Source organism: Pan paniscus, chromosome 2 (genome assembly GCF_029289425.2).
Source record: "Pan paniscus chromosome 2, NHGRI_mPanPan1-v2.0_pri, whole genome shotgun sequence".
NCBI classification, from domain to species: Eukaryota; Metazoa; Chordata; class Mammalia; order Primates; family Hominidae; genus Pan; species Pan paniscus.
Genome location: NC_085926.1, coordinates 41,960,574 through 41,980,470, shown reverse-complemented (window position 1 = coordinate 41,980,470; position 19,897 = coordinate 41,960,574). Strand labels below are relative to the sequence as shown.

General features: G+C 46.8%; 1 protein-coding gene across 1 annotated transcript in view; it reads right to left on the bottom strand.

Moving 5' to 3' along the window:
- LOC134729922 (proline-rich protein HaeIII subfamily 1-like) overlaps positions 1-19,897 on the bottom strand; it is a 129,076-nt gene that overhangs the window by 99,361 nt on the left and 9,818 nt on the right. Inside the window, exon 2 of the mRNA XM_063602693.1 lies at positions 2,321-3,030. Within this exon, the coding sequence (XP_063458763.1) occupies positions 2,321-3,030 (710 nt within the window). The remainder of the gene's footprint in view (positions 1-2,320; positions 3,031-19,897) is intronic.

Here is a 19,897-nt window from a genome sequence, read left to right as displayed (position 1 = left end):
CCAGCCTGGCCAACGTGGTGAAACCCCGTCTCTACTAAAAATACAAAAATTAGCTGGGCGTGGTGGCAGGTGCCTGCAATCCCAGCTACTCGGGAGGCTGAGGCCAGAGAATCACTTGAACCTGTGAGGTGGAGGCCGCAGTGAGCCAAGATCGCACCACTGCACTCTAGCCTCGATGACAGAGCAACACTCTGACTCAAAAAAAGAAAACAAAAAACAAAAAACCAGAATGCAATGACAGGAACAAAGTCCACTTAAGATGGCAAACCTTAAGGTGTTCTTAGTTTGGAAAGTGAAAGTTTAAGAACTCCATTCAATGTGAATAGTGCTCTATTATTTTTGAAAGCCCTTTTATTTTTATGTTTTTTGTTTTTGTTTTTGTTTTTGAGATGGGGTCTTGCTCTGTCGCCCTGGCTGAAGTGCAGTGGCGGGATCTTGGCTCAATGAAACCTCTGCCTCCCGGATTCAAGCTATTCTCCTGACTCACCCTCCTTAGTAGCTGGGATTACAGGTGCCCATCATCATGCCCAGCTAATTTTTGTATTTTTAGTAGAGACGGGGTTTCACCATGTTGGCCAGGCTGGTCTCGAACTCCTGACCTTAAGTGATCCACCTGCCTCAGCCTCCCAAAATGCTGGGAATACACGCACAAGTCACCATGCCCGGCCCAAAGCTCTTTTATATTACCTGATTTGACCCTCATAATAAACCTATAAAACAATAATTACTATTATATGCTTTATTATCCCTGTTGGGGCTCAAAAAGCTTACCAAATTACAAACCTAATCATGTTGGAAGGAGACCTGAAAACGCTCCCATGTCATTCAGTCAAACTTTTACAGACACCTCCATTTAAAACATTGTCTCCCAGAGAGGGGAGAGCAGGACAGAGAGATTAAGTAAGGTCACACAGCCAATAGAGAGGAGTTGGAATTTCAGTCCAGGTTTCCCACTCCAAGACCACAGGGAAGGAGAAGCAACACAGCCAGAGTGGAGACACCCTCAAGCGAGCGCTGGGGATGGGAAACTGGTCCCTGGGGCATCAAACAGGAAACGGCTGGTGCTGGGGCCAAGCTGAAACCCAACTGTTGCCAAACTCGCAGCCCTGAGACAAGGGCTTTAAACCGATTCAGCATCCCCCAGAGCCGGGCTCAGCTTTCCAGCTGGCTTAGGCTACACTGGCCTGGGAACCTCTGTGACAAAGCTGAAGTCCAAGATCAAAGAGCAACCGAGTATGACCATTCCAAACCGAGAGACAGAGGGGAAGGCGCCATCTGTCACTCCAGGTCCAACTCTCCAAACCTACCAGTCAAGCTCCCAGCCTGTTGTCCCTTCACTCAATCTGGGGAGACCCTCCCCAGTGCAGACTGGCTCCAGGGCTAATCAGAGCTTAGTCTGAGCACCTTCCTCTTCGCTGCTCTTGTAGTGGGAAATTGGAAAGGGCCCTGGAACTAGACCGTTTCCCTATGGTAACCTCCACTCCCCTTCCAGATAAACAAAAGACCCTCCAGAAAAGGTTACCAGTCCCGAATACACACTCACAGACAGTATTGACAACGTTTACACTTTTGAAGCAAATAAAGTTCCAGTGAAGCATATCAGAAAAAAAAAAAAAAAAATCAGCGGTCCAACGACGAATACTCTGAAGGCTCTCAAAGCGGACGCTAATTTCAGTGTCTGAACAAGTGCAGCCACGGGTTCTAAAACAGGCAAGCTTAACGCAGAAGGGGCACCCAGCACCAGCCTCAAGAGCAGGCCGACTTTTAACATCTTTCCTGAAACACAACTTTACAAAAGAAGAAACGATACAGTTCATTACATTTGTTTTTACCTACAAGAGCTTGACCTTGGAGACTAGAAAAGAACTTTAAAAATCAGGTCAAGAAAGTGACAAAGTAAACTTGTTAACTCTCAAGGATGCAAAGGAGGGCTCTAAAGGCTCTCTGCTCTCTGACACGCTCAGATGATGTCATTTTCATCAAGTTTTGCGGGTGAGTGGGAATCGGGGTGCTGCCCGCGCTCTGGCCTGGCTCAGCTCCAGGCTCTTTGAAGGTCGCCTCACTGTCACCTCGGAGTGCCGGAGCGCGGAATCCAGGCCACGCGGCGTGGCCGACACGATGCCCTAGGGGCACTTTTCCGGGCTCCGAGGGCCTCCTGCAGGTGCGGCCGGTGCATTAGGAGGGCTGTCCCCGTAGGGTCCCGGCGCCCGGCCTCTCACGCCGCCACTATCTCACACGGACACTCCCAGAACACCCGTGTCCTTCCCCAGCCCCTGGGCCCGAGGCGCAGGCGGCGCGGGTGAGCGGACCCCTGGCTTACCCGCAAGAGGTGCACGGAGCGCAACCCGGCAACAGGCGCGGTGCCGGGGGGCCTCGGTGGGGGCTTCCTCCGCGTCGTTCTCGGCCCGGCCCCGGCCGCCCGGCGGCTCCGGTTCCCTCCGCTGCAGCCGGCCGGGCGGCACGGGGGCACTCGCGGGGGCTCCGCTCTGGCGCCGCCGCCTCCTGCTGCCCGCCTGCCGCTCTGGCGCTCCTGGGCTCGGAGTCCGGGGTTCCGAGACGCGGGGGTCGTCGGGGCGTTCGAGACTCTCGGGGACGCTAAGGCTGCGCTCCGGCTCTCCCGCGCGCGGCCCCACTCTGGGGGACGCCTCGCTCTAGGCGCGCGGGCGTCAAGGGCTCGGGGCGCGCGGGGGCGGCGGCCGGGTGGGCCCCGGGGCGGCGGGCGGGGGCGCTGCTGCGGACGCGGGCACTGTTGCGGGCGCCGCCGCGCGGCCTCTCGCCATGGCTCCCCCGCGAGCGGGCGGCTTGCACCTCCCCTCCGCGCTGCCGTCACCGCCCGACGCGCGCCGAGCCCTCCCCCTTCCCTGCCCCGCCCGCCGCCCCGCGCCGCCACCTGCGGGCCGCCCTCCAGGATGCCCGCCGGCCACGTCCTAGTTGCCTGGAGCCGCACCCCGCCTTCCTCGCCCGCGGCTGCCCCTGCACTTTTACCCACGCCGTGGGGCACAGAGAAGTAAAGACCTGGATCCGGAAAAGCTGATCACATCCCTCCCCGAGCGCTTATTTCTTCTAGCACTTCTCGGGGTCCTTCCAGAGTGAGTCTAAGAGAAGGATGGGACCCCCGCGGCCCGGGGCGCGTCGTGAACACAGTGGAAGTCCAGGCGTTCTGTTCCTGCAGGACGGGCTGTCTCCTAGCAAAGCCGCCCTTAGGCTTAAATGGAGGGAGGATGGAGCAGGGGACGGGGGGAATGCTGGAGGGGATGGAACTGGCTGTTGAACTAAGATGCCACCAAAGGGTGGCAGGCAGGGGGGTGGCGGACAGCAGAGAGGGGATCAGGAACCGATCCAGGAAGTAAGAGCTCACAGGCCACTCTATTATGCAAATCACTTGTGGACGGTTTAACGGGGAACAACCCACATGATCTCATTTCCAGTTGAGGCTACTGAGTCTACTTCTTCTTTTCAACCCAGGGGTCATAGAGGACATTGGGAGGACTTGAAGAAGACTCAGACCAGAACCAAAGATGTAAGGAAACTAAACCCTGCAAAACCTGATTTCTCATACTGGCATAGACTTGACTTGAAGAGATCATCAAGTGTATAGTGAAGATTGGCTCAGGCAAGAATCATCCATGAATGCTTACTCTAGGGGGCTCTTACTGGCTGGCAGATATTTGTCTGGGTTGATGTGTCTCCCTATAGATGGTTTAGACCTGTTAGTAGCAAAAGCGGAAATAGTAATTATACAAAGAGGCAGGCAGACAGCATCTTAACCAGGTGATCAAAATTTACATCACCAATGAGAGCAGATGGATATCATGTCCACATCAGCTATGCAGTATTCCTGGGGACAATGCATAACCTGAATCATGATAATGAAACATCGGACAAACCCAAAATGAGGAACATCTATTAAAAAGAGGAAGGGTCTGTATTATTCAAAAATGTCAAGGTCATTAAAATCAAAAGAAAGCTTGGGAAATGTTCCAGATTAAAGGGTGCAAAAGAGTCAGGGCAGCTAAATGCCATGCCTGATCCTAGACTGCATCCTGTGCTAGAGGAGGGGAAATACATCACGGACATTCCAGCTGACAAAATCAGAATCCATGTAAGAGATTAAAGTATTGGATCAATGTTAAATGTACTGATGTTGATAACTTCCACTGTAATTATGTACAAGAATATCTAATTCTTGGGAAATACACACTGAAGTATCTTGAAAGGGTAAAGGTCATAATGTATGCAGCTTACCTTCAAATGATTCAGGGGAAAAAAAAATCTTGATAGGAAAAAATGATAAAGCCAAGTGGGCAATAAAGGTAAGGTGCATATTATCAGTGAATCAGCATATAGAGTGTACTTGAACATTTCTGTAAGTTTGAACTTATTTCCAAATAAAAAGATTTGGAAAAATCCATCAAGTTGGGGAATGAAGTAAGGTAGGAAGAAAGCAGGTATGATATAAAAGGGCAACACAAGGGATCCTTGTGAATTTGGAACTGTTAAACATCTTGAGTATGGTAGTACAGGTGATAAAATTATCTAGAACTTAATATACACACAAATGAGTACAAGTAAAACTGGGAAAATCTGAATAAGATAGGTAAATTGTATCAATGTCAATATCCTAGTTATGATATCATATTAAGGTTTTGCAAATGTTGTCATTGGGGGAAACTAGGCCAAATATATATATATATATATATGTGTGTGTGTGTGTGTGTGTGTATTTTTTTTTTTTTTTTCCGAGACGGAGTTTTGCTCTTGTTGCCCAGCCTGGAGTGCAATGGCACAATCTCGGTTCACTGCAACCTCCGCCTCCCAGGTTCAGGGAATTCTCCTGCCTCAGCCTCCTGAGTAGCTGGGATTACAGGCGTGCATCACCATGCCTGGCTAATTTTTGCATTTTTAGTAGGGATGGGGTTTCACCATGTTGGTCAGGCTGGTCTCGAGCTCCTGACCTCAGGTGATCCACCTGCCCCAGCCTCCCAAAGTGCTGGGATTACAGGCATGAGCCACCGCACCTGGCCCAAATATATTATTTCTTAGAAATGAATGTGAATCTACCATTATCTCAATGCAATTTTTAATTACAAAAAAATCATTTTTAATTACACAAAAACTGTATGTAAATGGGCATGCCCATCAGGGAGCATGCCAGAGCAGATATGCTGGAGCTCTCATAGTGGATCTAGAATAGACATGGTGCTGTTACCAACAGTGAAGGCTTTCAAGAAAAAAAAAAAATTAGACTATTTGAAGTATAACTGACCGATCAGATTCCTTCCAGTTCTGTAATTTAACAATCCTAGAGCTGGGGGTTCTTTGAGATCATCTAGTCCAACCTATTCATTTTCTGGAAACTGTGGGCAGAAAAGTAGTGTGTGTCCACAGGAGCATCAAATTAGCGGTAGACCCGTTAACTACTGCTTGTCTGCCAAATATGTTCTACTTTCTTTACACCTTTACCAGCTGTCTGTCACTCCCTATATCTATGAGATTCAGTTAAGGCTGGTAGAAAATTTTGAAGTCATTCATTCTTTGGAGTCCCTGATTTGTTCTGTAGTGCCAGATGACAGGCATGTGGATTCTGCCCCTGAGGAGTAGGGACCAGTTTTCCTCTCCTACTCTCAGCTTGGAGGAAGCAGATGGCAGGCGGGGCCCCAGTGACAGCCCCAGTTCTGGGCCTGACTGAGCTGATGAACTACTTGGAGCAGCTGCTGACCTGCTGCTGCTGGAAGCCAGTGGAACAGGAACCTGGGAGGGAAGCAGAATGGATACAAGAAAGGAAAACAGTAATTGCCCTGGCAAGTCCTCCCTTCATCCAGCATGAGGCAGAAGTAGCTGCAACAGAGGCAACTGGCTTCCCTTGAGCCTCAGATAGCCACTGTATTCTTTCCTTTTGTTGAATCAAATCGAAATTAATCTATGTTTACTTGCATTTGCCAGGCCCTCGTTAGTAACTGTGGGAAAATACAAAATAAAATATCTGATCCCTACCCATTAGGAACCCAGAATGCATCCAGGGACCCAAGGTGGAAATGTTGAAAGTGACCCAACAAAAGCAATTAAAAGGCTAGCTATATTAGCTGGGGTTCCCCCCAAAAGCAGCATTGGAGAAGGACTCATGGGCAGATACTTTCTTTTGGAAAATGATCCCATAGGATATGGGTAGAAAAAGAAATTGGGACCAGAAAGAATGAAACAGGAAGGAAAGAAAGCCTATTGAAGGATATAAAATTTCTGTAAACAACTGGAGCTTAGTCCCACTGAGGCCCCCTGAGGAACTGTGCAGAATGTAAGACAGAGGAGGAAATATTTAGCCACCAGTTCCTATCTCCCATTGGCCAACTTGATGCTGAGTTCAGGAGTGGTGGCTCACACCTGTAATCTCAGCATTTTGGGAGGCCAAGGTGGGTGGATCACTTGAGCCTCGGAGTTCAAGGCCAGCCTAAGCAACATAGCAAGACCCCACCTCTACAAAAGAAAAATTTAAAAATTGGCTATGGAAGTATGAAGGTATATGCCTGTAGTTCCAGTTACTCAAGAGGCTGAAGCAGGAGGATTGCATGAACCCCTGAACTCAAGACTGCAGTGAACTATAACTGAACGATGGCACTGCAGCCTGAGCAACAGAGCAAAACTCTGTCTCAAAAAAAAAAAAAAAAGTAGATGCTGAGCAAAAAAAGCTAACTAAGATACAACATGGGACATATATAAAAGATGCCTGACACCAGGTTTATTCATTGCTGTAGTCCCAGCACCAACAACAGTGCCTGACTCATAGATGCCCCATCAATAGATACAGAAAGAATGTCTGGGTGTGGTGGCTCATGCCTGTAATCCCAGCATTTTGGGAGGCCAAGGCAGGCAGATCACTTGAGGAGGATCACTTCAACTTCTGTTGAAGACCAGCCTGGCCAACAGGGTGAAACCCCGTTTCTACTAAAAATACAAAATTAGCTGGCATGGTGGTGCATGTCTGTAATCCCAGCTACTTGGGAGGCTGAGGCAGGAGAATCATTTGAACCCAGGAGGCAGAGGTTGCAGTGAGCAGAGATCATGCAGTTGCACTCCAGCCTGGGCGACAGAACGAGACTCTGTCTCAGAAAAAAAAGAAAAACAAAAAGAAAAAAAAAAAAGGGCGGGACGAGGTGGCTCACACCTGTAATCCTAGCACTGTCGGGCGGATCACCTGAGGTCCGGAGTTCCAGACCTACCTGGTTAACATGGTGAAACCCCGTCTCTACTAAAAATACAAAACAAATTAGCTGGGAGTGGTGGCACACGCCTGTAGTTCCAGCTACTCGGGAGGCCAAGGCGGGAAAAGCTCTTGAACCAGGGAGACAGAGGTTGCAATGAGTCAAGATCGCACCACTGCACTCCAGCCTGGGCGACAGAGCGAGACTCCATCTCAAATAAAAAAAAAATGAATGAAATACTATAAAAAGTAGATCCATAAGTCATATATTGACAGTTTTGCGTGTGTGTCTATTTTTTTTGGTTTTTGTTTTTATTTTTTTTAGAGACGAGGTCTTGCTGTGTTGCTCAGGCTGGTCTCCAACTCCTGAGCTCAAGCAATTCTCCCACCTTAGATTCCCAAAGCGCTGGGATTACAGGAGTGCACCACCATGCCCAGCCTGTGTCTGTTGGACTAGGCTAGGGTGATAGAGTAGTGGGTAAAACAGATGCATTCCTCAGCCTGGGCAAAATAGGGAGGCCCTGTCTCTACAAAAAAATCAAAAAACTAGTCAGGGATAGTGACATGTGCCTGTGGTCCCAGCTACTTTGGAGCCTGAGGTGGGAGGACTGCTTGAGCCCAGGAGGTCTAGGCTGCAGTGAGCCATGATTGTGTCACTGCATTCCAGCCTGGGTGACAGAAGGATACCCAGTGTCAAAAAAGAAAAAAAAACGGGTATATTCCTAGCCCTAATGGACCTTTCTGTCCAGGAGAGGAGTCAGATAATGTGATACACATATACATATTTAATTAGTTTGTGAAGGCCAGGCACGGTGGCTCACACCTGTAATCCCAGCACTTTGGGAGGCCAAGGCAGGCAGATCACTTGAGGTCAGGAGTTTGAGATCAGCCTGACCAACATGGTGAAACCCCTGTCTCTACTAAAAATACAAAAATTAGCCAGGCGTGGTGGTGTGCATCTGTAATCCCAGCTACTCGGGAGGCTGAGGTGAGAGGATCATTTGAACCCGGGAGGTAGAGATTGCACTGAGCCAAGATCGCACCACTGCACTTCAGCCTGGGTGGCAGAGTGAGACTCTGTCTCAAAAAAACAAACAAAAAAAAAAGTAGTTTGTGAAAAGTGCTATGAAGAAAAAGATGCAGGTGCTGTAAGTAGGTTAAGAAGGGGGTTTATGATAAATCAGTTGGTTGAGGAAGATCTAAGGCGCTAACACTTAAGCTGAGACCCAAAGGAGGAACAGGAACCAACCATGCAAAGTGGAGGGGCAGGATCAGACCCAGAAGTGGGAAAGACCCTCGATGGCTGGAGCCATGGTGGGGTTTCAGGGAAAAGCCAGGCAATGAGACTTCATGGTTCTGGTAAGGAGTAAAGAGTTTTAGGTAAGACTGACATGGTCACATTCACTTTCTAAAAACCTCCTTCTAGCCGCTGTGTGGAGGGTGAACTCAAGTGGATAATCAAAAACCTCCACACTGCTGGCTGTGGAGGGTGTGAATACCAGACCACATCAAGACCAGCACAGAAGGGTCAGCTGCCACAGCATCTCCTCTACCACCACTACTGCCACCAGTAATTCTTCAGGAATATGCTAAAACCCACTGTAACATAAATGGGCTCAAAAATGGCAATGGGTAGACTATCGGGTTCCATAGCTGAAGGTTAATTAAAACCAATATTTCTAGGCCGGGTGCGGTGGCTCACGCCTGTAATCCCAGCACTTTGGGAGGCCGAGGCGGGCGGATCACGAGGTCAGGAGATCCAGACCATCCTGGCTAACACGGTGAAACCTGTCTCTACCAAAAATACAAAAAATTAGGCAGGCGTGGTGACGGGCACCTGTAGTCCCAGCTACTCAGGAGGCTGAGGCAGGAGAATGGCGTGAACACGGGAGGCGGAGCTAGCAGTGAGCCGAGATCGTGCCACTGCACTCCAGCCTGGGCGACAGAGTGAGACTCCTTCTCAAAAACCAAACCAAACAAAACAAAACAAACAAAATCAATATTTCTAGCCTGGGCAACATAGGGTGACCTTGTCTCTACAATTTTTTTTTAATTGGCTAGGTGTGGTGGTGCATGCCTGTGGTCCCAGCTACTCAGGAGGCTGAGGTGGGAGGATTGCTTGAGCATGGGAAGTAGAGGCTTCAGTGAGCCATGATCGCACCACTACATTCCAGCCTGGGCGACAGAGCAAGACCCTGTCTAAAAGAAAAAAAAAAAAAACTCTCAGACAATCTTACAATTAGTGTGTGAGGGAAAGGGGAAAAATGTTTTCTATTATTACATGTGTAGGAAATGGAACAATTACAACAAACAAAGTATCAGCTTGAATTGAACTGAGAGCACCCCACATGATTGTGGGGTATTCATCTATAATCACCCCAAACACATACATACTCTAAGAAAAGAGCTTGAACCTGTCACTATTTCAGAAGGAGAGCAGAGTCCAATTATGTTTCATCCACATGCACATTATCCTGAAATCTCTTTTTTTTTTTTTTTTTTTTTTGAGACAGGGTCTTGCTCTATTGCCCAGGCTAGAGTGCAGTGGTACGATCTCAGTTCACTGCAACCTCCACCTCCCAGGTTCAAGCAATTCTCCTGCCTCAGCCTCCCGAGTAGCTTGGATTACAGGCACATGCCACCGTGCCCGGCTAATTTTTGTATTTTTAGTAGCGATGGGGGTCTCACCATGTTGGCCAGGCTGGTCTCGAACTCCTGGCCTCAAGTGATCCGCCCACCTCAGCCTCCCAAAGTGCTGGGATTACAGGCATGAGCCACAACATTCGGCCCCCCCTTTTTTTTTCTTAGAGACAGTGTCTCGCTCACTGCGCCGCCACCCCCCTTTTTTTTCTTAGAGATGGTGTCTTGCTCTGGCACCCAGGCTGGAGTACAGTGGTGCTATGATCACTCACTGCAGCCTCAAACTCCTGGGCTCAAGCGATCTTACTGCCTCATCCTCCCAGGTAGCTGAGACTACAGGTGCATGCCACCAAGCCCAGTTAATTTTTTTTGAGGGGGGGTAGAGATTGGGGAGCACATGTCTCACTATGTTGCACAGGCTGGTTTTGAACTTCTGGCCTCATGATCCTCTACCTTGGCCTCCCAAAGTGCTGGGATTACAGCTAGGAGCCACTGTGCCCAGCCATCATAGAATATTTTATGCCAGACTTTAATCTCACATTTATTGAGCACAGTTTGCACCAAGCACTGTGCTAAGTAGCACTGCACTAAGTGCTTTAATTTTTAATTTTTATTTTATTTATTTATTTATTTTTGAGACAGAGTCTTATTCTATCACCCAGGCCACAGTGCAGTGGCAAGATCTCAGCTTACTGCAACCTCGGCCTCCAGGGTTCAAGCAATCCTCTTGCCTCAGCCTCCTGAGTAGCTGGGACTACAGGCGTGTGTGCGCCACCATGCCCAGCTAATTTTTGTATTTTTAGTAGAAATGGAGTTTTGCCATGTTTGCCAGGCTGGTCTCGAGCTCCTGACCTCAGGTGATACTCTTGCCTTGGCCTCCAAAGTGCTAGGATTACAGGTGTGAGCCACTGCACCCAGCCATGTGCTAAGTGCTTTAGTAACATCAGTTCCTTCATTCTGACAGCAACTCTATGAGACAGCTATTATCTGCAGTTTATAGATAAGGAAACTGACCCTTGGATAAGTGAATTAACGTATACAGTCATAAACTATTGAAAAAGTCAGGCTGCTAGCCCCATATGACTGATTAAACACTTTGCTTTTGTCTCTGCGAAGTAAAAGAGAGTCAACCTCAGTCTTGGGTAATGGGAAGAATGAAGAGGAGAGGAATGGCACGGGAAAAGAATTCTAGGATTAAGACATGAGGGGCTGGGCATGGTGGCTCAAGCCTGTAATGATTCCACCACTTTGGGAGGCTGTGGCAGGTGGATTGCTTGAGCTCAGGAGTTCGAGACCAGCCTGGGCAACATGGCAAAACCCCGTCTCTACTAAAAAATACAAAAAAATTAGTTGGGTGTGGTGACATGCACCTTTAGTCCCAGCTACTCAGGAAGCTGAGGTGGAAAGATAGCTTGAGCCTGGGAGGCAGAGGTTGCAGTGAGCCGAGATTGCGCCACTACACTCCAGGCTGGGTGACAGCGCCAGACCCTGTCTCAAAAAAAAAAAAAAAAGACATGAAGACTTGTGTTTATAAACCAGACTTATTGTGCATGGATTTTTTAGACATAAGAAAAAACATGAATTAATAACAATAACTTCTTTACAGCATCTGGTCTTTTGCCTTGAATCCATCTACTTTCCTCAGACAAACCAGATGGTATCATTCTTGTGCTGTAAACTCTTCAACAACGCCCTAGTGACCTAGGGGTATAGCCCAAACTTTCACTCAGGGAACAGTATTCTTCACTGGCCCCCATCCATCTCTTTAGCCATCTGCCCCACCACACTTTTTTTTTTTTTTTTTTTTTTGAGACAGAGTCTTGCTCTGTCGCCCAAGCTGGAGTGCATTGGCTCACTGCAAGCTCCACCTCCCAGGTTCACGCCATTCTCCTGCCTCAGCCTCCCTAGTAGCTGGGACTACAGGCTAATTTTTTGTATTTTTAGTGTAGATGGGGTTTCACCGTGTTAGCCAGGATGGTCTTGATCTCCTGACCTTGTGATCCACCCACCTCGGCCTCCCAAAGTGCTGGGATTACAGGCATGAGCCACCACACCTGGCTTTCTCTGTCTTTATTGGGTAGCCACCTCTGAGCTCTAACAATTGTTCCGATGTCTAAATGCAAACCCAATGTTGTCTTATCTCCTAGATTTTCAAAAGAAGTCAGAAATCTGGATTGCAAATAAAATCTACCTGTTTTAGGCCAGGTGCAGTGCCTGCCGAGGGCAGGTGGGAGGCCTGGCAGGTGGATCGCTTTAGGTCAGGAGTTCAAAACCAGCCTCATCAACATGGTGAAACCCCATCTCTACTAAAAATACAAAAATTAGCTGGGTGTGGTGGCACATGCCTGTAGTCCCAGCTACTCGGGAGGCTGAGGCAGGAGAATCACTCGAACCCAGGAGATGGAGGTTGCAGTGAGCTGAGATTGCACCACTGCACTCCAGCCTGGGCAACAGAGTGAGACTCTGTCTCAGAAAAAAAAAAAAAATTATGACCATGAATCTCAGGTGAGCTTTACTGCTGCTGAACAATTAATAACTCTCTAATCCAGTCATTCTCCCACTCTTCATGAAAACTACAACACATTTTTTCTTTTCATATCCAAGTTCTAACAACTCCTTCCCCATCTTCACTGTCAGATGATGACTTTGTTTCTTATCTCACTGAGGAAATGGAAGGAATCAAACGAACTTGTTTTTTGTTTGTTTGTTTGATGGAGTTTTGCTCTTGTTGCCCAGGCTGGAGTGCAATGGCGCGATCTTGGCTCACCGCAATCTCCACCTCCCAGGTTCAAGCGATTTTCCTGCCTCAGCCTCCCGAGTAGCTGGGATTACAAGCATGCGCCACCACGTCTGGATAATTTTTTTTGTATTTTTAGTAGAGACAAGGTTTCTCCATGTTAGTCACGCTGGTCTCGAACTCCCGACCTCAGGTGATCCACCCTCCTTGGACTCCCAAAGTGCTGGGATTACAGGCGTGAGCCACCATGCCCAGCCCAAAAAAACTTCTACAAGCTCCCACCACTATGTCTACCCACCTAGTTGTGACTGGGACCAAATCATCTACTCACCCTACTGAAATTAGTGATGAATTATCCCTGCTCCCATCAAAAGCCAACTCCTCCCGTGTGAAGTAGACCCCATTCCTTCTCACCTACTGCATTAGGGTGAATGGTGGTCCCCCAAAATGTATTTCAGATCCTAATATCCAGAACCTATGAATGTGACCTTATTTGGGAAAAGGGGCTTTGCAGATGTCATTAAATTTTTTTTTTGGGGGGGGGGGATGAAGTCTCACTCTGTCACCCAGGCTGGAATACAGTGGCACGATCTCGGCCCACTGCAACCTCTGCCTCCCAGGTTTAAGCGATTCTCCTGCCTCAGTCTCCAGAGTAGCTGGAATTACAGGCGCCTGCCACCACACCTGGCTAATTTTTGTATTTTTAGTAGTAGAGATGGGGTTTCACCATGTTGGCCAGGCTGGTCTCAAACTGCTGACCTCAGGTGACCCGCCCACCTTAGCTTCCCAAAGTTCTGAGATTACGGGTGTGAGCCACCACACCTGTCATTAAGTTAATGATCTTGAGATGAGATCATCCTAGGTTACCGGGGAGGCCCTAAATCCAATGACAGTGTCCTAGTAAGAGAAAAGCAGAAGGAGATTTAAAACAGACAGAAGAGTAGAACGCACACAGAGGAGAAGCCAATGTGAAGGCAGAAAAGAGAGAGATGCATCCACAAGCCAAGGAATGCCAGCAGCTGCCAGAAGCCAGAAGAGGCAAGGAACAAATTTTCTCCTAGAGCCTACAGAGGGAGTACATCTCTGCTAACATCTTGAGTTCAGATTTCTGGCTTCTAGAATTCTGAGAGAGCAAGTTTTTGTTGTTTTAAGCCACCAAATTTGTGGCAATCTGTTATGGTGGCCCTAGAAAACTAATATACCTGCTTGGGTATATCATTACAATTTTCTCCCCTCCTTCCTCCATCATCAGTTTTTTTCCTCTCTACTGGGGCATTCTCACCAGCATACAAACATAGTTATTTCTTCTATCTTTTTTTTTTTTTTTTGAGACAGACTCTTACTCTGTCACGCAGGCTGGAATGTAGCGGCATGACACTGCAACCTCTGCCTCCTGGGTTCAAGTGATTCTCCTGCCTCAGCCTCCCAAGTAGTTGGTGCCTGCCACCACACCAGGCAAATTTTTGTATTTTTTGGTAGGGATGGGGTTTCACTGTGTTGGCCAGGCTGGTCTCGAACTTCTGGCCACAAGTGATCCACCAGCCTCAGCCTCCCAAAGTGCTGGGATTACAGACTTGAGCCACCATGCCTGCCCTATATTTCTTCCATCTTGAATAGAAGAAAAAAACTCTCTTGACTTTACTTCCACCTCTAGATGCCACCCTGTTTTTTGTCATCCTTCATAACAAAGCTATTTGAAAGAATTGCTTATCATCACTGTCTCAATTCTGTCCATTTTTTCCTGAAACCCATTCCACTGAGACTACTCCACCCAGTCAAGGTCACCATTGACCTCCACATTGCTACATTTAGGGGCCATTCTCAGTTCTCCTTTTACTTGACCTCTCAGCCACATTTGACACAACTTTTGTCATCTTTCTTCTTGGAACACCTTCTTTACTTGGATTCTAGGAAACTGCACTCTACACTCACTCCTTAGTGATCTCATCTAATCTCAAGGCTTTAAACACCATCTACACATAGATAACTCCAAGTTTATACTTCCAGTCCAGACTTTCCCTCTGAACTCCAGACTCATGTAAACAAACTTCCTACTTGACACTGGCATTTGGATGTCTAATAGGCATCTCTACCTTATTATGCCCAAAACTGAGCTGCTGGACTTCTAAAAATTCTACTATTCCACAGTTTCCTAGATTTCAATTGTCCAGGCAGAAACCTTATATTTATCTCTGACTTCTCCCTTTTTTTTCACCCCACATCCAATTTATCAGGAAAACCTGTTGGTTCTACCTTCAAAATATAATCCAGAACCTACTTCTTACTGCCTTCACTGCCTCCATCCTAGTCCAAACCACCATCATTTCTCCTGCATTCCTGCAAGAACCTCCTAAATTCTTACTTGTTCACCTGCCCTCTGCCCCTGCCCTACCTCAGTCCATTTTTCAATGCAGTAGCCAATGATCTTGTAAAATGTGAGTCACATCGTGGCTCTCCTCCGTTCAAAACCCTCCAATTGTTCCCCATTCCTCCCAGAATGTAAGCAAAAGTTTTTACAGGGCCAGGAGTGGTGGTGCACACCTGTAGTCCCAGCTACTTGGGAGGCTGAGATGGGAAAACTGCTTGAGCTCAGGAGGTTGAGGCTGCACTGAACCATGTTTGTTACACTGCACTCCAGCCTGGGTGACAGAGTGAAACCCTGTCTCAAGAAAAAAAAGTCTCTACCATGGCCCACAAGACCTACACAGTCTACTCCCCTCAACCCGCTGACTTCATTTTCCTCTTCTCTCCAACTCACTAACTTCACAGGAAAAATAGTCTCCTTGCTGTTCCTTGAACATGCCAGAGACACTGTCACCTCAGAACTTTTGCACTGGCCATTTCCTTTGCCTGGATTGTTCTTCCTCTACTTATCCTTATGGCTCTTCTCCTCATCTCAATAAGACTTTTTTTTTTTTTTTTTTTTTAAGACAGGGGTCTTGTTCTGTCACCCAGGCTGGAATGCAGTGGGATGATCATAGCTGTCTGCAACCTCGAACTCCTGGGCTCAAACAATTCTCCTGCCCCAGCCTCCTGAGTAGCTGGGACTATAGATGCACATCATCGTTCTGGCTAATTTTTTATTTTCATTTTTGTAGAGACAAGGTCTCGCTATATTGGCTAGGATGGTCTCAAACTCCTGGCCTCAAGTCATCCTCCCTCCTGGCCCCCCAAAGTGCTGGGATGATAGGCATGAGCCACATGGCTCACCAATGAGGCCTCCTTGAACCATCTCATTAATACTGCCACTTATTTTCCCCCGGCACTCTCAATGCCCCTTACCCTGCTCTGTCTTTTTTAAAATTTAGCACATTTTAATATATTATATTATTTATTTTCTTAAACCCTCTTTATTCACAAGGTAGTCTTATTCTCAGATGTATTCTCAGCACAATGTCTAGAACATAGTAGTTGCTCAATAAGTATTTGTTGATTGGATCAAACCTTCAGGATCTAACCGAAGATCCATATGACTTGGAATACCTTCATTGATTAACATTTTACTGTTTTGTTGGATGTGGAGAGTGTAGTAATTCTCATTTCTCATACCAAAGTTAAAAGATCTTGAGAATATGTCCTGAACCTCCTTAACTTCCCTTTCACAACCCATTATAAAGTGACCACCTATCAAAACCTTGCTAGATCCTATTTGTATTCAAGTTATACAATAATATTCTTGGGGTAATGGGTGTCCCATACTACTTTCCGTTTATGGTATGTTGACACCAGCTAAATCTCAGCTTTTATGGACTTTGAGCTCATCTAATCCTCTTCCTAAGCTACTAAAGAGTATTTTTTTTTCTTTTTTCTTTTTTTTGAGACTGGGTCTTGCCCTGTCACCCAAGTTGGTGTGCAGAAGAAGCACAATTATAGTCCACTGTAACCTAGAACACCTGGACTCAAGCAATCCTCCCACTTCAGCCTCCTGAGTAGCTGGGACTACAGGCGTGTGCCACCACATCTGGCTAATTAAAAGAAATTTTTGTAGAGACGGGGGTCTCACTGTGTTGTCCAAGCTGCTCTTGAACTCTAGAACCCAAGGGATCCTCCCACCTTGGCCTCCCAGAGTGTTGGGATTACAGGCATGAGCCACCATGCTCAGCCCCAAGCTAAAGAGAATTAGTCACAGTTTATCCTCATGGAAAAATACCTCTGCTATTTTAATTCTTTAGTTGCTCTTATTTAAATCTTTCCAAATTTGTATGCCTTTCTGAGTTTCTGGTAACTGATATTTTAAGTGTAGCAACATGCTTCTAGCTCTCTCTTTCTATGTTTTGTTTTGTTTTCCCCTGAGCAATCTTGACCCAAGCCCAGAGTCCATGGAAGTTCAAGGGTGGGCATCAGGGAGTATATTTGTTAGGGTGGACAAAACTGAAATAAAAAATAAGTAAACCTGCTGGCGCGGTGGCTCATGCCTATAATCCCAGCTGTTTGGGAGGCCAAGGTGGGCGGATCACTTGAGGCCAGGAGTTCAAGACCAGCCTGGGCAACATGGTGAAACCCCGTCTCTACTAAAAATACAAAAATTAGCCAGGTGCAGCGGTGAGCCCCTGTAATCCCAGTTATTCAAGAGACTGAAGCATAAGATTTGCTTGAACCTGGGAGGCAGAGGTTGCAGTGAGCCAAAATGTGACACTGCACTCCAGCTTGGGTGACAGAGTAAGACTCTGTCTTAAAAAAATAAATAAAACCTAAAATGTCATGCCACAACACAGCAGTTTGTTTGTTTTTTGAGACAGAGTATTTTTTTATATTTTATATATTTTATATATATATATATATTTTGAGATGGAGTTTCACTCTGTCCCCAGGCTGGAGTGCAGTGGTGCAATTTCGGCTCACTGCAACTTCTGCCTCTGGGTTCAAGCAATTCTCATGCCTCAGCTTCCTGAGTAGCAGGGATTACAGGCACCTGCCACCACACCCAGCTAATTTTTTGTATTTTTAGTAGAGATGGGGTTTCACCCTGTTGGTTAGTCTGGCTCGAACTCCTGACCTCAGGTGATCCACCCGCCTCGGCCTCCCAAAGTGCTGGGATTACAGGTGTGAGCCACCACGCCCGGCCAAAATATCTACTTTTATTCAATTTATTTTATGTTATTCTGAAAATGTTTTGTAAAGAAAAAGCTTTATCAGTTCAAATTACAAGATTATGGTTTTAGCTCACTTCATGTTTCACTTGGAAGCATGAGATTTTATGATTGGCCCAGCTGGGTCATGGCTGTTGGGACTAAAGTTTAGGGCCTGTTACCAAAAGAAGATGCCACTACATATGGTCAGGCAAGGTACAAGAATTATCACACCATGTTATGACATCTGAAAGAATTATTTGATAAGAACTGGGAAAAACCTATTGTAGGGGGCAGTGCTGGGGCTCTGCCCATATCCCCCACAGCCTTACAGCTGTAGTGGAGCCAGCACCAGCTGCCAGCATGCTGTCCTAATCCTCTGGCTACTGAAGCCTGCTCTGCTCGATGCAGTGGGTTGGAAGTTATGGGGAATTGAAGATCTTCCAGAAGTCCCTGTTCCTTTGTCCCTTCGGGCAGTGTATGTTCTCTGCTGGCTTCCAGACTTCCTTCATGTGATTAGGCTCCAGTTATTTTTGCTTGATAAAGCACCCTTCATCAGCAGCTACCTTCCTTTCCTGTCTCAATTCTCTGTCCCCCTGCCGGTGTTTCCTGGGATCACCTCCAGATAAATTGCATATCTCAGGGGCTACTTTAGGGGGAACCCAAACTAAGACACTTCTCTTACTGTTACTGTTTTGCATTTGGTCAGAGTTTAGCACAAGGCCTATATGTTGGCAACTGTTAAAGTAAGCACAGATCCTCCAAGGAAACTTCTTAGACACTGTGATGATGCCACATTGGGCGATGAAGTGAGGAGTGGCAGGGTCAGCTGTTTCTGTGCTGCAAGTACTGTGAGAAGAAAACAAAAGTAACAATCATGCACTGCTCAGCACTAGCTAGTAGAATGTTTTCCTCCTGGTGTTACTAAATTTAACACATTTAACAAAATCATGCAGTCAACCCATATGAATAGATTCCTGTTGCTCTGACTGGGCCTTAGATATAAATAAGCCCCAAAGAAACGACCTCCAAGTAGATTGTAAGAACTTGGCAAAGATGAAGCTAACTTAGCTAAGGGAAAGTATCAGGGAGAATATATTTATTCTTCCAAAACTCATGCCACATAGACCAATTAAATTGAGGACTCAGCAGCAGCAGGCTCTTAAAGGAAGGTACCAGGCTTGTCACTTTAATCGACAAAGAAGGACTTTCAGGAATAGAAATGAGGAGTGTTTATGCCTTTCATTTTATTTGAATCACTGAATGTAACAGGACACAAAAACTACCCCAACCCATGTGGGATGGTTTTTGCAACAGAAGCACAAAACCAAGACCAAAATGCAGGAACATCTATGGCTGATCATCTTGGACATTGCTGCAGAGAGGGTGGGTATTTCTTTTGACAAGAACTCAAATTTGTGTTTGCTTCCATTTAGAAGCCTTGTCCAAAGCATCCTTCAAGGTTGCCCATCCCAGGGGCACGCAGAAGAAATAACACACAATTTGAAGAAACTTGAAGTCATTGTTTCCTTTACCACCCTCCTCCCATTTCAAAACTCTGTTGGATAGAGCACATTTTATTGGTTCTTTTTCTGCCCATCTCAACTGTTTTGAAAGTCTTACAGCGTGTTTCTATTTCTTTAATATATTTATTTTTAAATGTTTAACAACTTTATATTTATCAAAATATGACATTAATTTTTTTCTTGCATCAGCCTACATCATGCTTTGAGACATTAATCTTACTTAAGAATACACAGTAGGAGCCAGGTGCGGTGGCTCACACCTGTAATCCCAACACTCTGGGAGGCCAAAGGGGAAGGATCACTTGAGTCCAGGAGTTCAAGACCAGCCTCTGCAACATAGGGAGACCCCCTGTCTCTACAAATAATAATAAAAAAATTAGCTGGGCATGGTGGTGCGTGCCTGTGGTCCCAGCTACTTAGGAGGATTAGGCAGGTGGGAGGTCAGGGCTGCAGTGAGTAGTGATCATGGCATTGCACTCTGGCCTGGGTGACAGAGTGAGACCCTGTCTCAAAAACAAACAAAAGGCCAGGGCGTGGTGGCTCATGCCTGTAATCCCAGCACTTTGGGAGGCCAAGGTGGGCGGATCACCTGAGATCGGGAGTTTGAGACTAGCCTGACCAACATGGAGAAAACCCATCTCTACTAAAACAGCAACAACAACAAAATACAAAATTAGCTGGATGTGGTGGCACATGCCTGTAATCCCAGCTACTCAGGAGGCTGAGGTGG